The 25,332-nt window shown below is 34.0% G+C and overlaps 2 protein-coding genes across 4 annotated transcripts; one reads left to right on the top strand and one right to left on the bottom strand.

The window, feature by feature from the left end:
• Positions 1-366: 366 nt before the first annotated feature.
• Positions 367-8,491, bottom strand: LOC140973503 (vacuolar cation/proton exchanger 3-like). Of its 3 annotated transcripts, none has more exons than XM_073436361.1 (14): positions 8,260-8,491; positions 7,804-7,932; positions 7,413-7,709; positions 7,249-7,316; positions 7,139-7,167; positions 4,282-4,475; positions 2,429-2,632; positions 2,197-2,331; positions 1,992-2,108; positions 1,859-1,912; positions 1,628-1,744; positions 994-1,087; positions 838-913; positions 367-713 (listed from the first exon to the last, which is right to left on the bottom strand). In XM_073436361.1, exons 3-13 carry the CDS (start codon positions 7,677-7,679, stop codon positions 903-905), a joined length of 1,290 nt encoding a protein of 429 aa, XP_073292462.1. In that variant the 5' UTR covers positions 7,680-7,709; positions 7,804-7,932; positions 8,260-8,491; the 3' UTR covers positions 367-713; positions 838-902. The 3 variants fall into 3 exon arrangements, with proteins under 3 accessions (XP_073292462.1, XP_073292463.1, XP_073292465.1); XM_073436362.1 differs by having other exon boundaries at positions 7,804-7,935; XM_073436364.1 differs by lacking the exon at positions 8,260-8,491 and having other exon boundaries at positions 831-913; positions 7,804-8,223.
• A 9,174-nt stretch (positions 8,492-17,665) lies between these two features.
• LOC140972476 (uncharacterized) lies at positions 17,666-18,391 on the top strand. Its single transcript, XM_073434897.1, has one exon. The coding sequence runs from the start codon at positions 17,666-17,668 to the stop codon at positions 18,389-18,391; it is 726 nt and encodes a 241-aa protein (XP_073290998.1).
• The last annotated feature ends 6,941 nt before the right edge of the window (positions 18,392-25,332 follow it).

Genomic DNA, 25,332 nt, shown 5'->3' on the forward strand with positions numbered 1-25,332 from the left:
AAATTAATTAAAAACCCACGATACAATTAATGAGTAAACGAGAATGAATAGTCATACCAAAAGTTAGGTTTTAGTACATATTTAGTCATTTATTACGAACTACAAAATAATAACAATCATCGTCAAAGTCAATAATATTATTTTGACAAACTTATGTAAGACGGTCTCATGGGTCGTATTTTGTGAGACAGATCTCTTATTTAGATCATCCATAAAAAAATATTACTTTTTATGCTAAAAGAATTACTTTTTATTGTGAATATCTTTATTGTAAATATCGGTAGGGTTGCCCGTCTTACATATAAAAATTCGTGAAACCGTCTTACAAAACCTACTCTATTACTTTTTTTCCCATTCAACATTGACTAAATTCAAGTTGAGCCCGAATAGTATCTCGAACTCGATATTATTATTGTTATAAATCCTTTGACTTATCATAAAATATACATGATTCAACATTTAATTGTAAAAACTTTCAAGAGTATGAATCATATCCATCAAACTCATGTACTCTACTATTTTCTTTCCAAGTCGAGCTCCAGTAGGGTGATACTCCCCAACTTTCAAGAAAAAAACGTAAATATTACATGAAAAGTCTCTAAAAACAATTGCAGCACATGAGATTTCATACAGAAAGAATGAGAATTCTAACCACATATTTGTGTCCTTTGTTTCCCATTCTACCTGTAATGTTTCATTTGCATCCCAACAACCTGAACAACCAAAAATTAAGATTTCTCAATTCAGCAGCCAGCCTTTCCCTCGTTAAATCTCGCATAAACATATTTCTTAAAAAAGAAAAAAAAGAGAGAAGAAATGAACAAATAAACAAATTACAGATCGACGAGGTATACTGGTCGCCATCATTCCATTGCACAAAATATGTAATTTGATGGCTGTCGTTAATCGTCAGCTGCACAAGAACACAACAGGTAACAACATTGTCATTTTACTGTCTTAAGGTGTAATGTTTTAAGGTCAATAAGGACTCACCATTTGATGGATCGACATGCACGAAGAAACTGGCCGCGACGATGAGATAGCACAGAATAAGCATTAAACCTTTAAAATAATTCGAACGACCTTCCTGTAACCACAAATTTGTATAAGTTTTTGCATAATGTAATATGCATCAGATCAACATACCCGGAAACCCGAAAATCCAGTCCGAACAGGTGTAATCAGGCCAAATTTTATTTTTTTTAAAAAAAAACTATTTTATATGGATAGGTTTTTTCCTTCTCCATAAGACTGACACAACCTTGCTATCCTATAGCACACTGAAAAAAGTTACTCGTCTTTAAATATCTCTATGAATTTTTCACACTCATATATTCGATAAATTAAATTATACATTTAGTTATTACATTCATAAAAAATTTCTTATTTTTTACAATGATTTCTATTATTTTATTTCAAAAACAATAAAAATAAATTGAGAAAACCTGAACCCGAACCAAATCCAATCTGCGCCGGTTATATTTACCCAGGCATGTTATGACCTAATATTAAACCGAACGAGCTAAAATTTGCACGAAACATGACTTGGTTAACTCTTTCACACCTAATATGTACAAGTCCCATATGAATTTCACGTGTGATCATATGACAAGGAGACAGGACAAACCTGAAGCATAAAGGCAACCACTAAAACGGTGATAAATAGGGTAGCCGTCTCGAACAGTTGAAAATTCAAATCCATTCTCTTTCCCATAAACCAACCAACCATAACACAAAATGGAATCTGCGTTCGCCATCATAAATAACTTAGAACTCAAACACAAATCCACCAGACCGAATATTTTTATTTCCCCAGTATCAGCAGAAAAAATGAAAAAACAAAATGAAAGAAGCTTACCGCGAACATCGATATTTGAGTAGAAGATCCAATGGCAACTCCAAGACTAATATCCTGGAAATACATCCGTCAATCATACAAAACAATGTTTAAGAACCTAGCTTGGAAATTTCTACAATTTTTCAGGACTCACAAGCTTGTCCTTCATCGCGAACATGATAGCACTAGCATGTTCTGCAGCATTCCCCACAATCGGAAGCAAAATGACACTAATAAAAGCCACGGGTATGTTCATTGATTCAGATGCTCCCTGAAAAGATAAAAATTTTAACTTTGATAATCTTTTTTTACTTTTTCTTTTCCCTCTTTTTCGTTTTCTTCTTCATCAAGGTAATTACCTGTATTGCATCAACAAGATATCCGGATAAAACAGATATCCACAGTGTCAAAACAGCGAGCCACCCGATTGCTTCCCAACTGGTAATCTCACGTTCCTCGTCTTCATCAGAATCTTGTTCATCAGTTTCCCTTACCTGCACAGACCAACATTAATGGGAACAAGCATAAATCATTTATCATCACACTACGCAAGATGTGTCTGTCCTCAAATTATAAGCACTACAGACCTACCTCGCTGTAAAGATTTTTTTGAAGCTTGAGCTGAAAGAAGAGATAGCTAGCATACGCAACCAGCATTACGCAGCTGCTAAATCGTGAAAGCGCAAGCTCTGACTTGCCCTTATGCACTTCTGTATGAGTAAAGTGCAACACTGCTGGGAACAATAAACCCATAACAGCCATTAACAATAACCCAGAATTCACCTGGGCAGCTGCCTGAAACGTTTTCATGTCCATTAGCTAGTGACATACATATTTACGGCCACCAGGATCAAATTGATAACAAAATGGATTTGGCATTCAGAAAAGGTGCAAAAAACCGAAGTAGGTTTTCAGCCGACTCAAACATTCAGAAAAGGTGCAAAAAACCGAAGCAGGTTTTCAGCCGACTCAAATATTAGTGAATTCATATTTGAAGTATCAAACTTGAGCCCAGGTAAAATATGCTAGGTTTATCTTATGAGCCAAATTTGAGCACGAATTATTCTATTCAGCTCGCGATCTTTAACGTTTCTACTATTTTATAATAGTTGAGACTATTGACACAAGTATTTGGGTATGGCAGCATCACGACAAATAATATTCTTCCCACTTTTGCTTAGCGTCATATTGGATATGTAATTTCAACATTTCTCACCAATTTTTTCCGGACATTTTCTCATTTCCCTCCTACTGTCCTCCCATAAATCTTAAACTCGGTTCTTTCTCAGCAAGAAGTTGTGTTCTTGTAAATTTCAAAAACTATAATCTCCTAGATTTTCTCCAACTTTTCCCACCCTCCTCAACTGCTTCAGTTCACGTCTTTCTCTTCCCTCCATTCAAATCAATTTCCTACAAATTGTAATACTTTTCTAAAAACAAAATAGTTTTTGTAATTAAATAGACTCGAAGAGATAAAATACAAAACCCCAGGTAATGCCAGATTTCGTCATTCGAATCCTCCATGGCAATATTGGATAAGTAACTTAATTCATTCATCCATCATTTTATAGGTAGAAAATTATAACTAAACCAATTATTTGAAAAATAAATAGATAAGACAGGCAATACATGATATTCATATATTATATTACAAACATGCAACACACTATGTTGCATGGATACGGGTACGAGTATCGTATCGAATACGACACGGATACGGCGACACGTCAAATTTTGAAAATATAAGACACGATACGACTAGGATACGCCAATCATTAAAATATATATAAATATTATATATATTTATATTTATATAAATTTAGTATTGAGCAGAAATAGAATGAAAGAGACGGAAAAATGTATTTAGGGATTTAAAAGTCCAGCCCAATTTATTTTAAATTATTTTCCTTTTAGTCCTTAGAAATTTTAATTTTTTTTAATTAACCCCTGAAACTTTTAAATATTTGCAATTTTGCCCAAACGTATCCGAAAAACGTATCCACGCCGTATCCATGGCATGTCCTCGCCGTGTCCAAAACGTATCCGGCTGGTCAACCCTAAACGAAGTCAACGACATGGATTTTGAGGTATCCGACACACGTATCCGCGTTTCGTATCCGTATCCGATACTTCAAAAAAAAAAAATTTAAAGTATCCGTGCTACATAGGCAACACATATGTTTCATGAACTTGAGCTCGAATTCGAGCTTTTGCTCAATAGAACTAGGTAGTTAAGCTCAAACTAACAAATAGAGTTCAAATCCAAACTTTAAGTCGAGCACAAAGCCTTAAATAATTATTTTTTCGAGCTTTGAGCCACCTAAAAAGATTTGAGCTCGAGCTATAAATTATAATACTAGAAAAATAAATAGTATTCGGCTTGATTTGGTCAGTAGCACTCATAATTCAAAATGTTTGACTGCTAAAATACAAAGATCCATCACCTGGTCAAAAACTTGGATTTTTTTATTATGAATCCCACCGCAGAAGAATGCACATCCAAGCACCAAAAGCATGTTTGACAGTATTGAACCTAGTAATGATTGCTGAACCACCCTAATCATCCCGTTCTTCAAAGCATACATTGAAATTATCACCTCAGTAGCATTTCCAAATGTAGCATTCAGAAGCCCACCCACTGCAGATAAAGCAAAACAAGAAAACTATGCCGTAAAAAACACCTATATTAGCCAGGAAATTAGTACAAGCGAATAGATGTAAGCATTAAGGTAATAAAATAATCAGCCAAAATTTGCTAGATACAAACATTTTGAAGACACACATGGACAGAAAATTCCACTGAGCTTAAACAATCCAAAACCTTATCAACTAAGCACAAGATGTCTGTGCAACCAAAAATGGGTAACTCAACCCATCTATACGCTCGTTCACGCCATATATGTCAAATAAAACAAAGAAGTAGGAAAGTAGATGATTTATAATCATAAACTTAATATAGATCATATTATATTTACAGAATACTTTGAGATGCCAGGATGAATTTATCTCATCTAAGATTTTATTATAATACACATGATTCATATTTACAGAGTCCAAAACCAAGTACAACAAGAATCATTGCAACACACTTCGTTCATTCCTCAGAAACTGAAGGTTCACTGTAGATTCAATTGCATAGTCTCTAAAACCCTAAGTGTAGGGTGAACTGAATTTTGCTATATAATTTTTGTAATGAGAAAGCCATAATTAAGAAAAGAGAGAAATGTTGTTAAGTGATTCAACCTTTAAATTTTGGTAATGACAAATCAAATATATACTATTTGGGTGAACCGAATTTTGCTAAACTTTTACTCATGTATAGTGTTTACATAAATCAAATATTGGTGTGAATTATAGTATATATGCTTCTATCATCAAATGGAGATAAGAGAGAACTGAGGAGCCATGTTCTTTGAGTGATTCAACCTTTAAATTCTTCTTGTTTGGAGGTTCATTTCCCAAGCCTATTATGATAAACTAATGACAAATCAGATATCACGTATTATATGAAAGTTAGGTGTAACTATAGCAATATCAACTTGGGTAACAAACAGACATCACTATGATACTTAAAGATGAAAGCCAATAGTAAATGTTGTTGCATGATTTGGCTTTAATAAAATAGGCAAACATTTAATATATACGTCGGACGTGGTTTGACGGGAAAAAGCAAATATCAACTCCATTTAGATGTTAGACGCGAGTTTGCTGAAATAGATGGACACTTATTACATAAAAATTTTGTGATTATGTTTATTGATGTGGATACTCGTGACAGATTGCAAGCATATGCCATTTGATGACATCAGCTTCTGGCAGATTGCAAGCGTATACTGTTTGACGACATTAGATTGCAGCGAACTGTGAGCATATGGTGTTTGATGTTAGCACATGACATACTACGAGCCGATGATGTTTGACTTAAGGGCGTTTTCACGTAATGAAAAGAAAGAATGCGAAATTCCCCCATGTTGCTTGCGGTAAACTGCAAGTGTGTGATGTCAGTCTATCAATGTGGGTCATTGTGGGAAGGCAAATGTTTGTTATACAAAAATTTCAGATAATTTGATTGAGGATACTCAAAGAAACAGCCATGGGTTTTTATGCTTTGATCATTATTATAATAATGATTCATTTCCATAGAGAATTCTTGATCAGATTAGATATTTTAGGAATTATAACCTATCTCATTACTTTGATTACTCCTTGTTGAGGGGTTTGTATCTAGCGAATAAGGTAATAGATTCTTCCGTAAGGAGCTACGCATTAGAGTGGGAAATCAAGATTAGTTTTCGGCCATGGTTAGTGATATAAGGACGTCAAAGTATTTTGCATCACGAGAGAGATTACCATCGAGACATTTAGTATGCTTTGATTTTGGGTTGCTTCCAAACCTTGATGTCCATATATGGTTTTGCATATTTTCCTTCAGCCATTTTTTTCTGTGTTTGTACGATGCATGCCTATGAGGTAGCATTCTGTCTTGGGGAAAATGCATTGTGGACATGGGTAATATGTATTGTGCTAGTACATGTCATATTATTGATGAGATCCCAGTCTTCATGTAGATTATGTCAAAAATTTATGAAAATCTTGAATCATAATAGCGTGTTATGACGGTGAATAATATTGTTAATTGTCAAGCTTATGAAGTATTGGCCATATTTTACAACGATTGCTTTCTCCAAAGATATACGGCATTTAAACCTAACAAGGAAATGTTCCAGGAATATTGCCCAGCCAAAACAAAGATTATGGTCAAGTAAAATACTTTTGTGGATTCTTCACCTAATTTGACCTCCTCTTTTACCTACGCATGGTCTCACCTAACAATCATATAAATACAGAATTGGGCCCCTTTGGCGTCATTTCCTGACAAAGTAGTTATATGCCAATTTTTACATTAGTCGGAAGGGTAACCTTAGTACCCATGATGGTTCTGATCTCTCGACTATTCATTTTTTTTATGTGGATGTCACAATACCTTAGTTAATTGCATCTTAAGAATCAAGAAGGTGATACCGATTAGCATCTCTAGGCTGCAATTGTTTTCAGCAGACAAAAAGTCGGCAAAATGTCATAATCTGAACATTAGTCAGCTATAATAACTCCGTACACAACAGAAAGCAAATGCATGAAGAAAATCAAATTAGCTTCTACAAGCACTATACAAAATTTACACTACTTTAGTACCTACCCTTATGAAATATAAGGTAGAAAACCTCTTGTCATCTTGAACTACTTAAATTAGCATCGATCATCGTCGAAATAAGAAAAATGAAACGACTCGAGAAAAGCTACCTGTTGGTCCCGTATAAAAAGAAAGTTGCCTACAACAAATGCATCGAGAACGATGTAAGTATTTCTGTCGAGAAGGGAAATAAAACTAGCAGAGCAAAAGTGGTACTTACTCAGTTACATAACCTAGGCGCTCTGCCAGAGGAGTAATGCCAAGTAAGCTGAAGAAGAAGACCCATCCCTAGAATACGTTGCAGGCCAAAAAGATCATAAAGAAACCGTAACTTAATTTAAGTAAAAAAATCCAGGAGGATAGAGAAAGTTTTTATATCCTTACATGTTTATTGGTTATATAGTGTAGCATTATTGCCAATGGCCCAAAAGGCAATAAAATGTTGATCTTTGCTTTAATCAAGACAATGGGAACACTTCTGAGAACACTGATTCGATGCGCCGTTCTTAGGATCCATGAAGCAGAAAATTTTGGGAGTGAGAAAACGTAAGGCCTTTCACAATTCAATGTTTGAATTTTGTTCGTCGGCTGTGCTACTCTAAGTGGGATCTCGTCAGATTCAAATTCTACCTTTTCTTCTAAGGATACCATCTCCAGTTTCCACAAATCCAGAGAATCTCCCTAAGAATCAATTCAGGAATGGCATAAATCAATACACAAATTTACTTTAAATAAAGGAGATAAAAGCTATATTTAGCATATTGATTGTACATACCTCAATGTGTTAAACCGCAATGCCGGATCACAAGTCTAGAGCATAGCCGCAACAACAATCCAAGTTTCTATTGCCACATCAATCAGTTTCCAAGAAGATGGGAATTTGAATGACCGAAATCAAATCCTTCTGCTATATAGATGTACAAAATCATTTCAAACTAAACAGAACGCACAATAACATCAGTAATGTAAGGCAACATGAAACTCTTTTCGCTTTTCAAATCCAAATCAGGTTCGCTCAATAAGAATTGGCCAGATCAATTAAAAACACAGCCAAAAACAAAGAGCAGCAACACGTAACCTTGAAAAACACAACGTTAGTTAAAAACAAATACATAAGCAACACCACCAGTAGCAAATACAGTAACCCAGATCAAAGATTCTTCAGACTAAAAAAAGAAGACAAAAATTCAGCAAGAAAGAATAATGCAAATGATAAAGTTCCAGGCTTTACCTTTTTTGAGGTTTAAATAAGTTTCACTTCTTTCACTGATCCAAAAATCTAGACCCGCAAAGAAAAATGAAAATTATTGTGCCGATATTTTCTTGAATTTTTTTTAAGAAATAAGAAAAGAAAGAGAACTACTACATAGTTTACGCGTCAACGAAATAAGAAAAAAAAAATTTGGTTGAAAATAACAAGATTTTTGTTTCAGTTTCTGGTCCTGTAAGAAAGGATTGAAGAATCAGGGGCCGCGTTGAGAAAGAGGAAGGTTCCAGGAAATTGTGAGTATGACGCGCCACCATTTTAATTTTAATTTTTAATTTTAAATAGAGAAGAAGACTCAAAGACTCAACGATAATTGATTAAAAAAAAAAGACAAAAGAGAATTTTGTTGTGAAAAAGTAAAATTTTACGGTAAAAAGTAAAAATATCAAACTCTCAAAATTATCACACTACACACTTTATAATATTTTTCTCTCAACTCAATTGTGATTTTCTTCACAAATGAGAGATCTATTTATAGAAAATTTTTACAAATAATCCAAAAATAAAATACATCATTACCTACATCATCACACACTAATTTTCAATATTCAACACCTAATTTTCAACATTCACATTTTCAACACAAATATTTTTCACATTTTTAAATAATTTTTCAACACTCCCCCTTGTGATGATGATCATAATGATTGTCTACATTACGTGTTTTTATACTGCCTCGTTAAAAACCTTACTAGGAAAAACCCATTGGGATAAAAACCATAGTAAGGGAAAAAGAGTGCAGTCACGTAAACTCCCCCTCATGTTGACACGAACAATTCTTCACAAATTTCGTAGATTGCGCATCCCAATATTATATATGTGCTTTCTGAATATTGTCGTAGGAAGTGCCTTTGTGAAGAGATCTGATGAGTTTTCACTTGATTGAATGTGACGAACATCAATACATTTATTCTTCTCAAGCTCCTTGGTGAATGCGAAGAACTTAGGAGGAATATGTTTAGTTCTGTCGCTTTTTATGTATCCTTCTTTCATTTGAGCAACACATGCAGCATTATCTTCATATAGTATCACAGGCTTCTCGTCGAATGATAATCCGCATGAGATTTGGATATGTTGAGTCATTGATTTTAACCACACACATTCACGGCTTGCTTCATGTAGTGCAATAATCTAGGCATAATTTGATGAAATTGTTACAAGTGTTTGTTTCTGTGAACGCCAAGAAATTGCAGTGCCTCCACGAGTAAATACATATCCAGTTTGAGAACGTGCTTTGTGTGGATCAGATAAGTATCCAGCATCGGCATAACCAATTATACTTGGATTAGCATCTTTTGAATACAAAAGTCCCAAGTCTGTCGTTCCTCGTAGATAACGGAATATATGTTTAATTCCGTTCCAATGTCTCTTTGTTGGATATGTGCTAAATCTTGCCAATAAATTTACGGCAAAAGATATATCAGGCCTTGTACAATTTGTAAGATACATAAGGGCACCGATAGCACTTAGATATGGTACTTCTGGACCAAGAATATCTTCATCATCTTCACATGGACGGAATGGATCCTTTTCTATGTTTAATGATCTAACAACCATTGGAGTACTTAAAGGATTTGATTTGTCCATATTAAAACGTTTAAGGATCTTTTCTGTATAATTTGTCTGGTGAACAAATATTCCACATTCTTTTTGTTCAATTTGTAAACCCAGACAATACTTGGTTTTTCCAAGATCCTTCATTTCAAATTCTTCTTTCAAGTATGACACAACTTCTTGAATTTCCTTATTTGTTCCAATGATGTTTAAATCATCAACATATACAGCAATAATTACGCATCCGGATGTTGTTTTCTTAATGAAAACACAAGGGCATATTGAATTATTTACATATCCCTTTTTCATCAAGTGATCACTTAGCCTATTATACCACATTCTGCCGGATTGCTTCAACCCATATAATGATCTTAGTAATTTCACAGAATAACATTCTCTGGGTTTTGAACTTTGTGCTTCAGGCATCTTAAATCCTTCAGGGATTTTCATATATATATTACTATCAAGTGATCCATATAAGTAGGCTGTAACAACATCCATAAGACGCATTTCTAAATTTTCAGATACTGCCAAGCTAATCAAATACCGAAACGTAATTGCATCCATCACAGGAGAATACGTTTCTTCATAATCAATTCCAGGCCTTTGAGAAAAACCTTGTGCAACAAGTCGAGCTTTATATCTTACTATTTCATTTTTCTCATTTCGCTTTCGAATAAAAACCCATTTGTATCCAACAGGTTTTACACCTTCAGGTGTAAGGACTATAGGTCCAAAAACATTACGTTTATTTAGCGAATCCAATTCAACCTGGATGGCATCTTTCCATTTTATCCAATCCTGCCGATTTTTACATTCACCAAAAGATTTTGGTTCATGATCTTCATTATCATTTATGATGTCGATTGCCACATTATAAGAAAATATATCATCAATTTCTTCTATATCTTTTCGGTTCCATATTTTTCCAGTATTAATATAATTGATAGAGATTTCATGATTCTCGTCAGTTTGTGGTTCTGACAAAACATTTTCATCATCATGTGTTTCTTCAGGAACATCATTCTCTATTTTGTGATCATTATGTGTTTCTTCAGGAACATCATTCTCTATTTTGTGATCATTGTGTTTCTCTATGAATTTTCTTTTTCGAGGATTTTTATCCTTGGAACCAACTGGCCTTCCACGCTTCAGGCGTTTAATGACATCATGACTATCTTCAATTTGTTTCTTCGGAATTTCAATTCGAGCAGGGGCATTTGCAGCATGTATATATGATTTAGTTACCCCTTTTGTGTCTGCAAATGCATCTGGTATTTGATTTGCTATTCTTTGCAAGTGCACAATTTGCTGTACATCTTTTTCACATTGTTTTGTTCTTGGATCCAGATGTAACAATGATGATACATACCATGTAATTTCTTTTTCGGTATGTTTCTGTTCTCCCCCTAACATTGGGAAGATTTCCTCATTAAAATGACAATCAGCAAAACGTGCTGTGAACACGTCGCCTGTCTGTGGTTCAAGATATCGAATGATCGATGGACTATCATAACCAATATAAATTCCAATCTTTCTTTGAGGTCCCATTTTCTTTCGTTGAGGTGGTGCAATAGGCACATACACCATACATCCAAAAATTCTCAGATGAGAAATGTCTGGTTCTTTACCAAATGCAAGCTGCAATGGGGAGTATTTATGATATGCACTTGGTCTGATGCGAATTAATGAAGCAGCATGTAAAATTGCATGTCCCCATATAGAAATAGGGAGCTTTGTTTTCATAATCATTGGTCTAGCAATCATTTGCAGACGTTTAATCAATGATTCAGCCAATCCATTTTGAGTATGTACATGAGCAACAGGATGCTCAACAATGATTCCCATAGACATACAATAATCATTGAAAGTCTGGGAAGTAAATTCACCAGCATTATCAAGTCTAATTTTCTTGATTGTATAATCGGGAAATTGATTCCTCAATTTTATTATTTGAGCAAGTAATCTTGCAAATGCAACATTTCGAGTTGACAATAAACATACATGTGACCATCTGCTGGAGGCATCAATCAATACCATAAAGTATCTGAATGGTCCACATGGTGGATGGATTGGTCCACAAATATCACCCTGAATACGTTCAAGAAACATTGGTGATTCAGTTTGGATTTTGGCTGGTGATGGTCTTATAATAAGTTTTCCAAGAGAACATGCTTTACATTGAAACTTATTATTCTGAAAGATCTTCTGGTCTTTCAATGGATGACCATGTGTATTTTCTATAATTCTTCGCATCATTGTTGAACCAGGATGTCCTAATCGATCATGCCAATTGGTTAATATTGAAGAATTATCAATTACCATGTTTGATTCAATGGGACGTATATGTGTATAATGCAATCCAGTAGGGAGCATTGGTAGTTTTTCAATCACATATTTCTTTCCTGATTTATATGTGGTAAGACACATATATTTCTCATTCCCTTCATTCATTGTTTGAGTATCATACCCATGGGAATATATATCATTAAAACTCAACAAATTTCTTTTCGATTGTGGTGAATATAAAGCATCATTGATCAAAAATTTTGTACCATTAGGTAACAAAAATTGTGCTTTACCACATCCTTTAATCAAGTCTACAGGACCTGATATTGTATTCACCGTTGTTTTTGTTGGTTTTAGTTCCAAGAAATATCTTTTATCTCGGAGGATAGTGTGCGTTGTACCACTATCGGGTATGCAAACTTCAGCTTTGCTCATAGCATTTTCCATATTTGAACTTCAAAAAATATGCAATGAAAAAAAATTAATGACAATACATATTTAAATATAACACATATCATAATTGTACAATAAAACATTATCATATAAATACATGAAAAATAAATTATTGTACATTTATATTCTACCACTATATTGTTCATTTTCAGAGAAATCATTGAGAAAATCTGCAGCATCAATATTGTTCATTTCTATCCCACCAACATATTGATCATTTCCAGAGAAATCATTCATAAAATCAGCAGCATCAAAATGAGTTGAATCACTCAAACGGTCACTTCGCTCAGTGAAGTTGGTCTCCTTTTCTTTCCCCTTTATCGATTCTTTATAAAGTTTGCAAAGATGCTCAGGGGCTCGACAAATACGAGACCAATGTCCTGGAGTACCGCATCTGAAACAAGAACTTTCAAATCTTTTCGAGTGATTTTCATTAACACTCATGTTTTCTTGATGCCTTTTCTGTGGATGGTTTGGGACGTTATTTTGAGATGAGTTATAGAAATAACTATCTCGATTATTTTCAAAACCACGGCCGCGTCCACGACCACGACCACTTCCTCGTCCACGTCCACGTCCACGACCTCGACCTCGACCTCGACCAAAACCTTGTCTTTGAATTTGATTTTGGTTTCCAGGTTTAAATTCATTTTTACTTACAGCATTTACTTCTGGAAATGCTGTTGATCCAGTGGGTCGGGACTGATGATTTCTCATTAATAGCTCGTTGTTCTTTTCCGCCACAAGAAGACAGGCGATGAGTTCAGAATATCTCGCAAATCCACGCACTCTATATTGTTGCTGTAGTGTTATATTTGATGCGTGAAACGTGGAAAATGTTTTTTCAAGCATTTCCGATTCTGTAACCTCATGTCCACAAAATTTTAACTGCGAGATTATTCTATACATCGCTGAATTGTAATCACTGACTTTTTTAAAGTCTTGGAATCTTAACATATTCCATTCATCACGGGCGGTCGGAAGTATAACTTCCCTTATATGTTCAAATCTCTCTTTTAATCCTTTCCACAGAGCCATGGGATCTTTTTCGATGAGATATTCACATTTTAAACCTTCATCAAGGTGTCGTCGTAAAAATATTATAGCTTTTGCTTTTTCTTGTGATGAAGATATACCATTTTCTTTAATGGTCTCGCTTAGACCCAATGACTCAAGATGCATTTCTACATCAAGAGTCCATGGCATATAGTTTTTCCCAGTAATATCAAGAGCGATGAATTCGAGCTTTGCCAAGTTTGCCATGGTGGTACTAAAAATTACGATGCATTTTATTAGTTAATGAATATTGCAATACAAAGTAATGGATAAACAACAAGTACAAGTATTCGTAAAAATAAAGAAAACACACGAGGAGGATATTCTCCGATAAATACAAGACTGGTGAGTATGATAACCAAAATAATTAAAAATAACCTCGTGAAAGCCATCTTCTTTTTTTCTTCGAAAATTTGATGAAGAATAATTTTTAGAGAAGAAGAGAAAGTTGGAGTGATTGAATGTATTTGTGAGATTGTATTTATAGAGCAAAAACTAGCCGTTTTGTTACCGTTTATTACCGTTGGTGTATAAGAAAATAAATGTATGTATTTGTATAATTTTATGGTAATAATATGGTGTATATAATATTAGTCATATTTAAATAATTATGTATATCATATCACATTATTATAATTAGGTGTCATAAGTTATTTTGTTTAAAAACCTTATAGGCTTTTATACTTGTCGTATCCCTTACCGGGAGTGTGGGATGTCGTCTTAACATCCTCCCAGGATTTATAACAAGTTTTTGAAAAAATTATTTTTATTATTTCTAACAATAACATTATATTATATATTACATATATAAACAATAAATAAATAACAGTAAAATAAATATTATTACTTTTGTTACCTTTTTCTTCTGTTCGGAGCTTGGAAAAATATGGAGGACTTTTAGAGCTTCGTGCTGATAACGTGTTGTGAAAAAGTAAAAATTTACGGTAAAAAGTAAAAATCTCAAACTCTCAAAATTATCACACTACACACTTTATAATATTTTTCTCTCAACTCAATTGTGATTTTCTTCACAAATGAGAGATCTATTTATAGAAAATTTTTACAAATAATCCAAAAATAAAATACATCATTACCTACATCATCACACACTAATTTTCAATATTCAACACCTAATTTTACCTAATTTTCAACATTCAACATTCACATTTTCAACACAAATATTTTTCACATTTTTAAATAATTTTTCAACAAATTTGATTAAAAAAACTCAGAGATAATGGGTCTTCGCTTATCGTCTATAAAAAATATTAATGTATATAATTCACATAGCACATAATTATATAGGGATAATATTATCAATTTTATGTAATTTGTAATTATATCATATTCCAATTGAACAATATAGTAAAGATATATACAATATGTTGGGGTTAATAAAAAATATATGATTCATTTTAAATTTAATTAAATAAAAGAGATTTTGACTTTTTTAAATCGAGAAAAGAGAGTTGACTCTTGTTAGTTGGGTGAGCTCATTTATTAACTCATTAATTAGTTACTTAGATTTTACTTTTTAGAAAAATATTTTTTAATTGATATCGTTTCCTCTCCAATTTCAGGTTTCTTTTAGTTATTTTTGTGTTCTTCACAGCAAAATAATCAAAAATCATTTGAAAATTTGAAGATTTGTATTTCAGGTTTCATTTAGATATTTTGGTGTTCTTCACAGCAAAATAATCAAAAATAATTTGAAAATTTGAATATTTGTAAGAGAAATAAGTATATGCTCGAATGTTGTTTCAGTTTATTTATGTTGTTTTTTGTTAGAATTTGTGTGGGTGGAGTTAGTGTGAGCATTTACAGTCGAGCAACATAGTATGGGTTGATTGTGTGGGTCGAGTAGGTAGATGGAGTGTGCTGGTGTGGGTCGAGCATGATCGTGTGTGCTGGATCTGGGTCGTGTGTGGGTCGAGCTTTCCCATCTCTCCACCCACAGGTGGGTCGAGGTGCATGAAGAGTGGGTCGAGCTCTTCACACCCAGTGTGTGTGGGTCGAGTGATGTGTTGGTTGAGTGATGTATGGGTCGTGAGTGATGTGTTGGTGGAGTGATGTGCGGGTCGAGTGATGTGTTGGTGGAATGAGGTGTTGATGAAGTGATGTGTGGATCGAGGTTGCAAATGTGTTGGATGAGCTTGCAATTCATGGGGTCGAGTGATGTGTGTATGTTGCAATTCATGGGTCGAGTGTTGCATATTGTGATCTTAGCGCTGCGGCGTTGTGTATGTAGCGCCGAGGCGCTTGAGCTTCGCAAATTCAAGCACTCCGGCGCTAGTTTGTAGCGCCCAGGCGCTTGAGCTTCACAAATTCAAGCGCTGCGGCGTTAGTTTGTAGCGCCTAAGCACTCATCTCTTTCACATAGCATATTCTTTAAATAAATAATGTTGTCAATAATATAAATTCTTATCTATATTTTGTAAGTTATGCCAACAGTTATTCTCTTTGAGTACAACAACGAATGGGAAATTAAATAAGATAATATATTTAAATTGAGTTCATGGCCGAGTGGTAAGTAGGCAGCGATTCCTTTGGATTCTGATATTTGTTCTACGGAATATATAGAAAGTGAGATATACATAATTATGAATCTAGTTGATACGGAAAAATTGAAATTAAGTTATCTTCCTGACGTGAAACATTGCAATATTCGTCCAATTTATATTGAGGATGCTAATGATTTGAAAGCATACTTATATTTTGGATGTGCAAAAGAAAGATCAGTACTTTATGTCGAATTTGAACTCAGTGTTGTTTCTCTTGATATTGTTGAAAGTGAAAATATCATGTCATCGGATTTAAATGTGACTCATTTGGATGATGAGTGCGTCGATGATGAAACAAATATGTATGATCATTATTTTGATAGAACTTTTGTCTCAAATGACCATTGTATCAATAATGATGTATTAGAAAATATAAATACTTCAACCGAAAATATGGAAGAGAATGATGTGAGAAGCACATAAAAAGATGTGGAGGATATAGATGCAGTGCATGTGGATGATAATGATGTCAACATCCACCACATCAGTGTAGCTCATGATACTGAGACTTATGTTCAAGCTAACAATGATACATATTCATTTACCGATGGTTCCAACTTATTTAATGGTGAAAGATTTTCAAGCAAGACCGAAGTGAAGAAAGTGCTATCCAAAATTGTTTTGAACTCATCTTTTGAGTTTGAAAGTGTCAAATATTCTCGAAATATCTATTCGGTTCGTTGTGTGACTAAAGGTTGCAGCTGGAGAATTTGGACTTCAAAACATGAAAACTCAACAGATTTTGTGATTCGTACATACTGAAACACACACAACTGTGACTTGACATGGATGCGTAAAAGGCATCGACAAGCCAGCTCATCTGTCGTTTGTGATATGTTGGTAGAGAAATTTCGTGGACAATAGAAAACACCTCAACCAAAATCTATTATGACAATGATGCGGAATAAAGGGATTGACATTACCAATTACAAAGCCTTGAAAGTCAAACAACTTGCCCATAATATCTTCAGATATGATCCTAAAAGAAGTTTTGCTCTTTTACCTTAATATTTATAAAGGGTCGAGAGAAAAAAACATGATAGTATAATAGATTTAGTAGTAGATGAGAATAATAAATTCAAGTATTTTTTTTAACATATGACGCATGTGCAAAAGGATATAGATGCATGAGAAAAGTCGTATCTATTGATGGTACATGGTTAAAAGGAAATTAAGACGGTACTTTACTTGTGGCCGTAGCACAAGATGGAGATTTTCATCAATATCCTTTGGCTTCGGCTGTTGTTGATGTAGAATCCATTGCTTCATGGAGTTGATTTTTGATGAAGCTCTTGGAAGTAGTGGTTGATGAGGAAGAGTTGGTGATTATCTCAGAAAGACATCCGGGCATCATTGTTGTAGTTGCCGACGTTTACAAAAATGCACATCATGGTCATTGTATATGAAACTTGTCACAAAATATGAAAATTCGTTGCAAAAAGAAGGGTTGTGCCGAAATGTTTATGCAGTTAGCCAAAAATTATAAGCAAGCCGACTTTGACTTGGAGTACGAAAAGTTTAAGAAAATATATCCCGATGTTGCAAAGTTTTTGGATGAAAGTGATTTATTGGATCGATGGACTCGAGCATATAGACCAAGATCTCGGTATAACATTATGACAATGAATGGTGTTGAATCAATAAATGCAAGATTGCATGAAGAAAGACACCTTCCAATCATTGCACTACTAAATTCTTTGCAGACATTGACTACATCTTGGTTTTCAACGTATCGAAATGCATCCATCGCATCAACAACAAATTTCACTTCAACTATTGAGTCGATTCTGTGTGAAAGGTTTAATATTGGTCGGGGATATCAAATTTATGAGATGGGTCGTCTTGAGTTCAATGTTCGTAGTGCTACAAACAGTGACAGTGTGGATTTGGAATCGAAGAGATGTACCAGTAGAGAATTTGATATTGACAAGATTTCATGTTCTCATGCAATTGCAGCGAGTTACTTTTGTGATGTTAATTTTTATTCATTGTGCTCAGAGTATTATTCTGTTATGATATGGTCCTTAGCCTATTCTAAGCCAAGTTATCCTGTCCTGAATCAGAATGAGTGGCCACTTGATGATATGTTAGTATTGCCACCTGTGATCAAGACAAGATGTGGAAGAAAAAATAAAACAGATTTTCATCTGTTGGAGAATTTTGTAGAAGATAGGGATGAATGATATGTAATTTGTTTGAATTTAAAGACAATAGATTTGATTTTATTAATATGTAATGTGTTTGTGGTGAATTTTTAACTTTGGGTCTAGTGGGTGGTGAGTGGGTCGAGTGGACAAGATTGTAATGTATGCAGTCGATTTTTAAGTTTGGGTCGAGTGGGTGGTAAGTGGTTCGATTTTGGGTTGAGTGGTTGTGTTAGGGGTTTGGTTTAAGGTTTTGTTTAGGGTTTCGGGTTTGGGTCGAGTGGGTCGAGAGGTGGTGTTTGGGGTTTGGTGTAGGGTTTTGTTTAAGGTTTAGGGTTTGGGTCGAGTTTGGGTCGAGTGGGTAGAGGGATTTTGAGTTTTGATCATGTTATAATATATAATTCACTTTATATATAATTAGAACTTAAATATATATATAAAAAATTTATTTGTGTAAACATTTTAATATGAGTTATTTATTATAATTTAAATATGTTAGTTAAAAAATTCATAACAATAGTAGAAGAATGTATCTCTTACTCTAGCAATGTGGGTTGAATTTCTACTCGACTAAAATTTTTAACAAATTTTATAATTCCAGTAAACACGACAAGAAAATATGCCTTCAACAACACTCAATAGAAAATGGTTTTATTGGAAAACCGTGGTGTTTTTACTTTTAACAACGGTTTTAACAAAAACCGTTGTGGATTGACGTGCTTTTTCGACAAACGACAACGGTTTTTGTTAAAACTGTTGTGGATTGACGTGTTTTTGGACAAACGACAACGGTTTTTGTTAAAACCATTGTGGATTAGTGTGTTTTTTAGAAAACCGTTGTGTATTAGCGTGTTTTTTTTTGGAGAAACGACAACAGTTTTCGAAATTCGTTGTGGATTAGCGTGTTTTTTTTGGAGAAACGACAATGATAACCGTTATCGATTATCATGTTTTTTAGAGAAACGAAAACGGTTTTAGCGAACCGTTGTTAATTAGCGACGGTTTTAGATTATATTTAGCGAATAAAACCGTCGTAATTTTTACAATATCGACGGTTTAAACAAAAACCGTCGCTATTTAAAAAAATAAAACCGTCGCAAATTTAAATTAGCGACGGTTTAAACAATATTAGCGACGGTTTTTCTTTACCGTCGCTAATTATATATTAAACTGTTGCTATTAGCGACGGTTTTACCAAAAACCGTCGCAAATTGTCTATAAATATACACATTTTCGATCCATTTTCCTCCACACCTCTTCACATCTACAATAAAATTTTCTCTCTTAGACGATTTTAGTTTCGATTTAAGGTAAGTTTTTTCGCTTCAATTTTTGGTAAATTTCTAAGTGTTAATTAAGATAATGAATATTGTTAACTTAGTCAGATTGTAAGTTTTTTTGGTAGATTTATTAAATTATAAAAGACTTTTTTTATTTTACTAAAAAAATTAGCGACGGATTATGTGGCGATGGGTTTTGACTAAACTAGCGACGGCTTAGTCAAAAACCGTCGCTAATTTTAGCGACGATTTATCTTAAATCATTTTATAAATCGTCGCTAAAATTAGCGACGGTATATCATAAACTATCGCTAATTAGCGACGGTTATTTAGTGACGGTTTTTCAAAAACCGTCGCAATATGATAGCTACGACAACAGTTTAAAACCGTTTTCGTTGAACGCACTTTCAACAACACTGCCAATTACAACAGTTTTAAATGACCTACAATAATGGATAAAATCCGTTGTCGTTTAGCGTTTTTGTTGTAGTGAAAATTTTTAACAAATTTCATAATAATAGAACCTAAAAAAATAATAACAAATTTCATTACATGTTCGCTTGACTAAATACTGAATGTTTCTCGATGCATATTAACTGAATGTTTATTGTATATCAATAGATCGAGCCTCCATAACATGGGTCGAGCCTTCAGGTCTCCACCACTAAGGCTCGACCCACTAGACCCAAAATTGGGTCGAATGGGTCTAGCCACGACCCAAATTAACCCACTCGACCCAAAATTGGGTCGCAGGGTCAAGCATAAGAGAATTGTGTGGCTCAACCCACACGACCCCGTGAGTTGGTTTCATTGTTTAAAATAGATACCCACACGACCTCGTCCTCAACCCAATGAATTGTTTTCTTTGTTTAAAATAAATTGTTTTCTTTGATTAAAATAGATTGCGTGTACTGAAACTATGAAACTACAAAACTTTGATCAAAATTCAAAACTTCTTAAATGGATCAAATAAATTAACTAAAAATCAATAAAAAGTATCATATTATTGTTTTAATCAAATGACATTAATTTATCACAAATACAACAGCAATAATAATGCCTAAATTCCTCAATCTTTTCATCGTTAAGTTGATAGGCATTTTCTCTGAACATAGTATAAGTTGTTGCCGCTAAATAGTAAACTCCACATTCACCGCTGCAATAAAAAAACAAACTTAAAATGTACATTGATATACACTAAACAATAATGAAATAATAACTTTTAAAATAAAAAAATTTAACATGATTTTTTGAGTAGGAAAATTATCTGGCATAACTATACTCTATCTTTCAGCATCATTGACACCCAAAATATGTGGAAGCATAAGCGACAAAGGTTAATAAGTTTAAACAATGTCTTGCCCGACCTATCTACGATGTGGTTTGAATCCATGATTGTGATATTCTTAATATTAGGCAAAACTTTTAACAAAACCCAATGTCCGGGAAGATGAAATGGTAACAAAATTATTTTAACTTTATTCCATGGAATAGCTGGCCACTCACCAATTTCTGCTCTCACATAGGGCATCAAACAATCTATATTATTCTGCCCGACCTCACTGAATGCACTCAAAACCAGCTGATGAAAATCGACGTCTATCAATGACACCTCCTATGACATTAAATGTGAGTACGTCCTTTGTAATTGGAGTAACCCTCGACAACATTCTTGAATATGCTGAAAGTGATAAAGTGAAATATGTTAATTACTAACTCAATATAATAAACAAAAAGAAAAAAGAAAAAACTTATGGTCTCATTCAACCAACAAGCAGGTGTCTCCGATTCAAGAAACCACGTTCTATCGTAGGACGATTACAGCCCAGATATCCTTGTATTTTCCATGCAAGAATTAATCTCTGCACTTACTCGAGCCCACGATATATTGGCAAACATTCTAGCTCTCTTCTCTAAAGACATGGACATCATATCATTTATAAGAAGATGATGCAATTCCTCATCTGTCATAAGCTCTTCCTCCACTGTGAACAATCTTAACTTATGGCCCGAAGTTTTCTCAAAAGCATGAGTTAAAGATGGAGCGCTCACAAGTGGTGTATTTGGATCCACCTCATCCGTTCTCATAAATGGAATCTCTTCGTTTGTTCGCATTGATGTCTCGCCATAATATGAGAGAATAATACATACAATTTTGTCATTTTCTATGCTAACAATTAAAAATCATATAAATATCGATAAAACTTACCAACATTAGCACTCATTGGAGGCAATCTCCCAAAAATATCCTTCAAAATTGAGATATCAGTCGGCATATATCTCGGCTTGGTCCTTTTGCATCCTCGCAACTTTATCCTCCAAACTTGTCAAACGAACGTCATACATATCTGCAAGAGATGTATGATATCTATGCATAGATGTATCTATCATGTCAGTCAATGGAGAAGACGGTTGATTCATGTGTGAAGGACCACCAGATGGCCGAGAAGATTTTCGGACTTTATCTCGAGATGATCTGGAGTATGTATATGTGAATGGCCGGGGAAATTGTTGATCCTCAGTCTGCACACCCACTTCATCCTCTGCGTAGCCCAATGGATCTTGACTGCACACTACTTTGATACCCTGGCTAATCAACTCACTAATGCGATTGATTACCACATTATTAGAATCGACAAAATCTCAAGTCATATAATGCACAGACAGAAGCTCATCCGTGGTGGGAATGAGGATCCCCAAAATATCCTATATTAATCATTAACATTAAACATGAAAATTAGTTAACAATTAACAAAAAATTTATTAGATAATACAAAAGTAAATAAAACGAATTTTTTGTATTTACCTTGACATATACATTTATAAATGCTTTGTTCACGTCATCCATGAAAGGGAAATGATTCTTACTCCATTTCCTTACACGTCCGAGGTATCGGTACATTGGGACCTTCTCGACGTCTATCGAACACTTCATCAATTGCTAGAAAATATTCATAGGCCAAAATCTAGCACTAAAAAATAAACACATTTATTAGTATGATATAAAATAATAAGGATATTTCATATAATGAAAGCACATATGATATGCCTTCAATGAATAAACTGATTTTTCTCTAGCATAAATAGGCTGCAAATTTTATACTGCTATAAATCTATGAGTCTAGTTTGCAACGCAAAAAGGGGTTCATCATTTGGACACTCGAGCAAGGAGATATGTCATTTTTCCTACTGTCGCTGCAAGCTGAACGAAAATTCAGTTTTCCATATATATGTTTACAAAATCTTGAATTTTCGAATTTTAAACATCAAAATCAGTTTCAATATTCTTTCAAGAACAACTCGCTCTGATACCAATTGACAGGATCGATTAGGGGGATCATCGTTGAGCTACAATAGTTCGGTCTTGAAATATTGAACACCGATGAATTAAATCGAGTTTGGTGTTCAAATCGAGCAGAAGACACTCGAAATAATCCTTCGTAGGAACTGATTAAATATTTTGCAAAATATTTAAAATATATGCAAGTTGAATGAGTAAAAATATTTTGGTTGAAGCATTTTATCAAATACTTGATATGCAATATTTTGGTATTTGAAGAACACATAAAATAATTCAACAATGCATCTTTAAAACTATGAAAATGATAAGTAAATGCAATAAACAAATAGACACGAATTTGTTTATGGATGTTCGAAGACTTCAAATGCTCGTACGTCACCCATTCTTCCCCTTGAGAAGGATCCACTAGAAGACTTTGATTTATACAACTCTTTGTACAAACCCATTCCGAAAGGGCAGCACCCAACTAGAACTCCTAGCACTCAAGATTGTAGGCAGCACCTCACAATTAGCATATTGTTTAATGTCTAATATGCAAATACTACAGACACATTGTTTTACGTCTTTGTGTGAAGACTCACTCAACTAATATTTGAAGTTCATCTCTCTTGTATATGTGTGAGTGATTGTGTGTGAAGAATTTATCATTTACAGTGTACATCTCAAATGTATCCTCACACAAGGGCTTGTTCTCTCAACTAGCTGATTTCTTCATGCTAATTGTCCATACTTTTAATCCTCTTTAAAAGCTCTTGTTTGATCTTCAAGATGTTGTATTTATAAGTCCCAACAATGATATATACGTTAGACACAAGAATATGACCGTCTGAAAAGTTTCTGTACTGTTTCTGATATTGCAACAGTTAAATTCGCTTTGCTGGAGATTTTTCCGAGTGGTCAACTGGTTCAGTTCAACTGGTCTTCAGCCGGTCTGGTTCAGTTTCAGCTGGTTCAGTTCAACTGCTCTGGTTCAACTGGTCTTCAGCTGGTTCAGTTCAATTTCAGCTGGTTCAGTTCAACTAGTCTGGTTCAACTGGTCTTCACCTGGTTCAGTTCAATTGGCCTTCAGCTGGTGGTTCAGTTCAACTGACCTTCAGCTGGTGGTTCAGTTCATTTCAGTTGGTCAGCAGCAGCTGGTTCTGTTCAGTTTAGTTGGTCAGTTGAATTCAGCCTAGTTGATTTCAATTTGTGCAAAACCAGTAGATTCATCATCATTTATCAGCATTTTAAGCTTTTATTTAGACTTTGACTTCTGAAGATGATTTGTAGATCATTGTCTTATCTTTCCAACGCATATTGAATTGCTTCATTTGATAACCGAGCTGAGATATATGACCAAAATACCGCAACTGCTCAAACCCAACTGATTGTTGTTTGCGTGCAATCAGTTCAGTAATTCAACGATTAGTTAGACCTTGATAACATCCTATTTTGCCAAACTGACGTGAAATACGACTTGTTTCAAATTGAGTTTTCTGATCAGTTAAATTAGCAGAGTGTCATTGAATCACCCAGTTGAGAGATATCATCAAAATACTGAAACTTACCAGAAATTCAGTTTGTCAGAATTCAGTTTCGGCTTGCTTCTTGTTTTAATAACTTATCACTTGAGTAAATATGTTAGAAACACAATAACAAATTTTGTTAACATCAAAATCAAGATTGCGAACATGAAATGTTCCAACATATATACTTACTTATCTTACAAATCTTCAAATTTTCAAATGATTTTTGATTATATTTTGTTTTGTTTGTTGTGACGAACGCAAAAATAGCTACACAAAAATAGTTAAAATGAAACCCTGAAATCGGGAGACGAGACCAATTAAAAAATAATTTTTTAAAAAGTAAAATCTAACTAACTAATTAATGATCTCACCTAATTGACAGAGTCAACTCCCTTTCCTCGATTTAAAAAGGTCAAAATCCCTTTTATTTAATTAAATTTTAAATAGATCTTATATTTTTTATTGACCCCTCAAGAAATCATTAACAAGTGAAGAAGACGCTAAAAATGAAGGAATGGAAAGAAGGAAACCGGTTCCGTAGGTTGCTCTGCCTTTTTTATTGCGGTGGATAGCAAAATTGGTTTACACGTGTTAGATATTTACCTACTACCGTACTAAAACTGGCCAATTCACACTTATTCTTGCTTTAAATAAAGTAGATAAGGGAGAAAAACAGAATGAAATTTTTTTTGGGATTCTTCTATGTAGAGATGAATTTGGGGACTGGATTCTTTTAAGGAGAGGAGATTGTAACGCCTCAAAAATTTGAGGTGTTTCGTCAAAATTTAACTTAATGAACAAGAACAACAACAATAAATAAAACTACTTGTCATAACTAGTGTAATAGATAAAAATTGCTCAAAAATTTTTCTAGTTAACAAGTATGCTTGC

The sequence above is a fragment of the Primulina huaijiensis genome, chromosome 3 (assembly GCF_012295235.1).
Source record: "Primulina huaijiensis isolate GDHJ02 chromosome 3, ASM1229523v2, whole genome shotgun sequence".
NCBI classification, from domain to species: domain Eukaryota; kingdom Viridiplantae; phylum Streptophyta; class Magnoliopsida; order Lamiales; family Gesneriaceae; genus Primulina; species Primulina huaijiensis.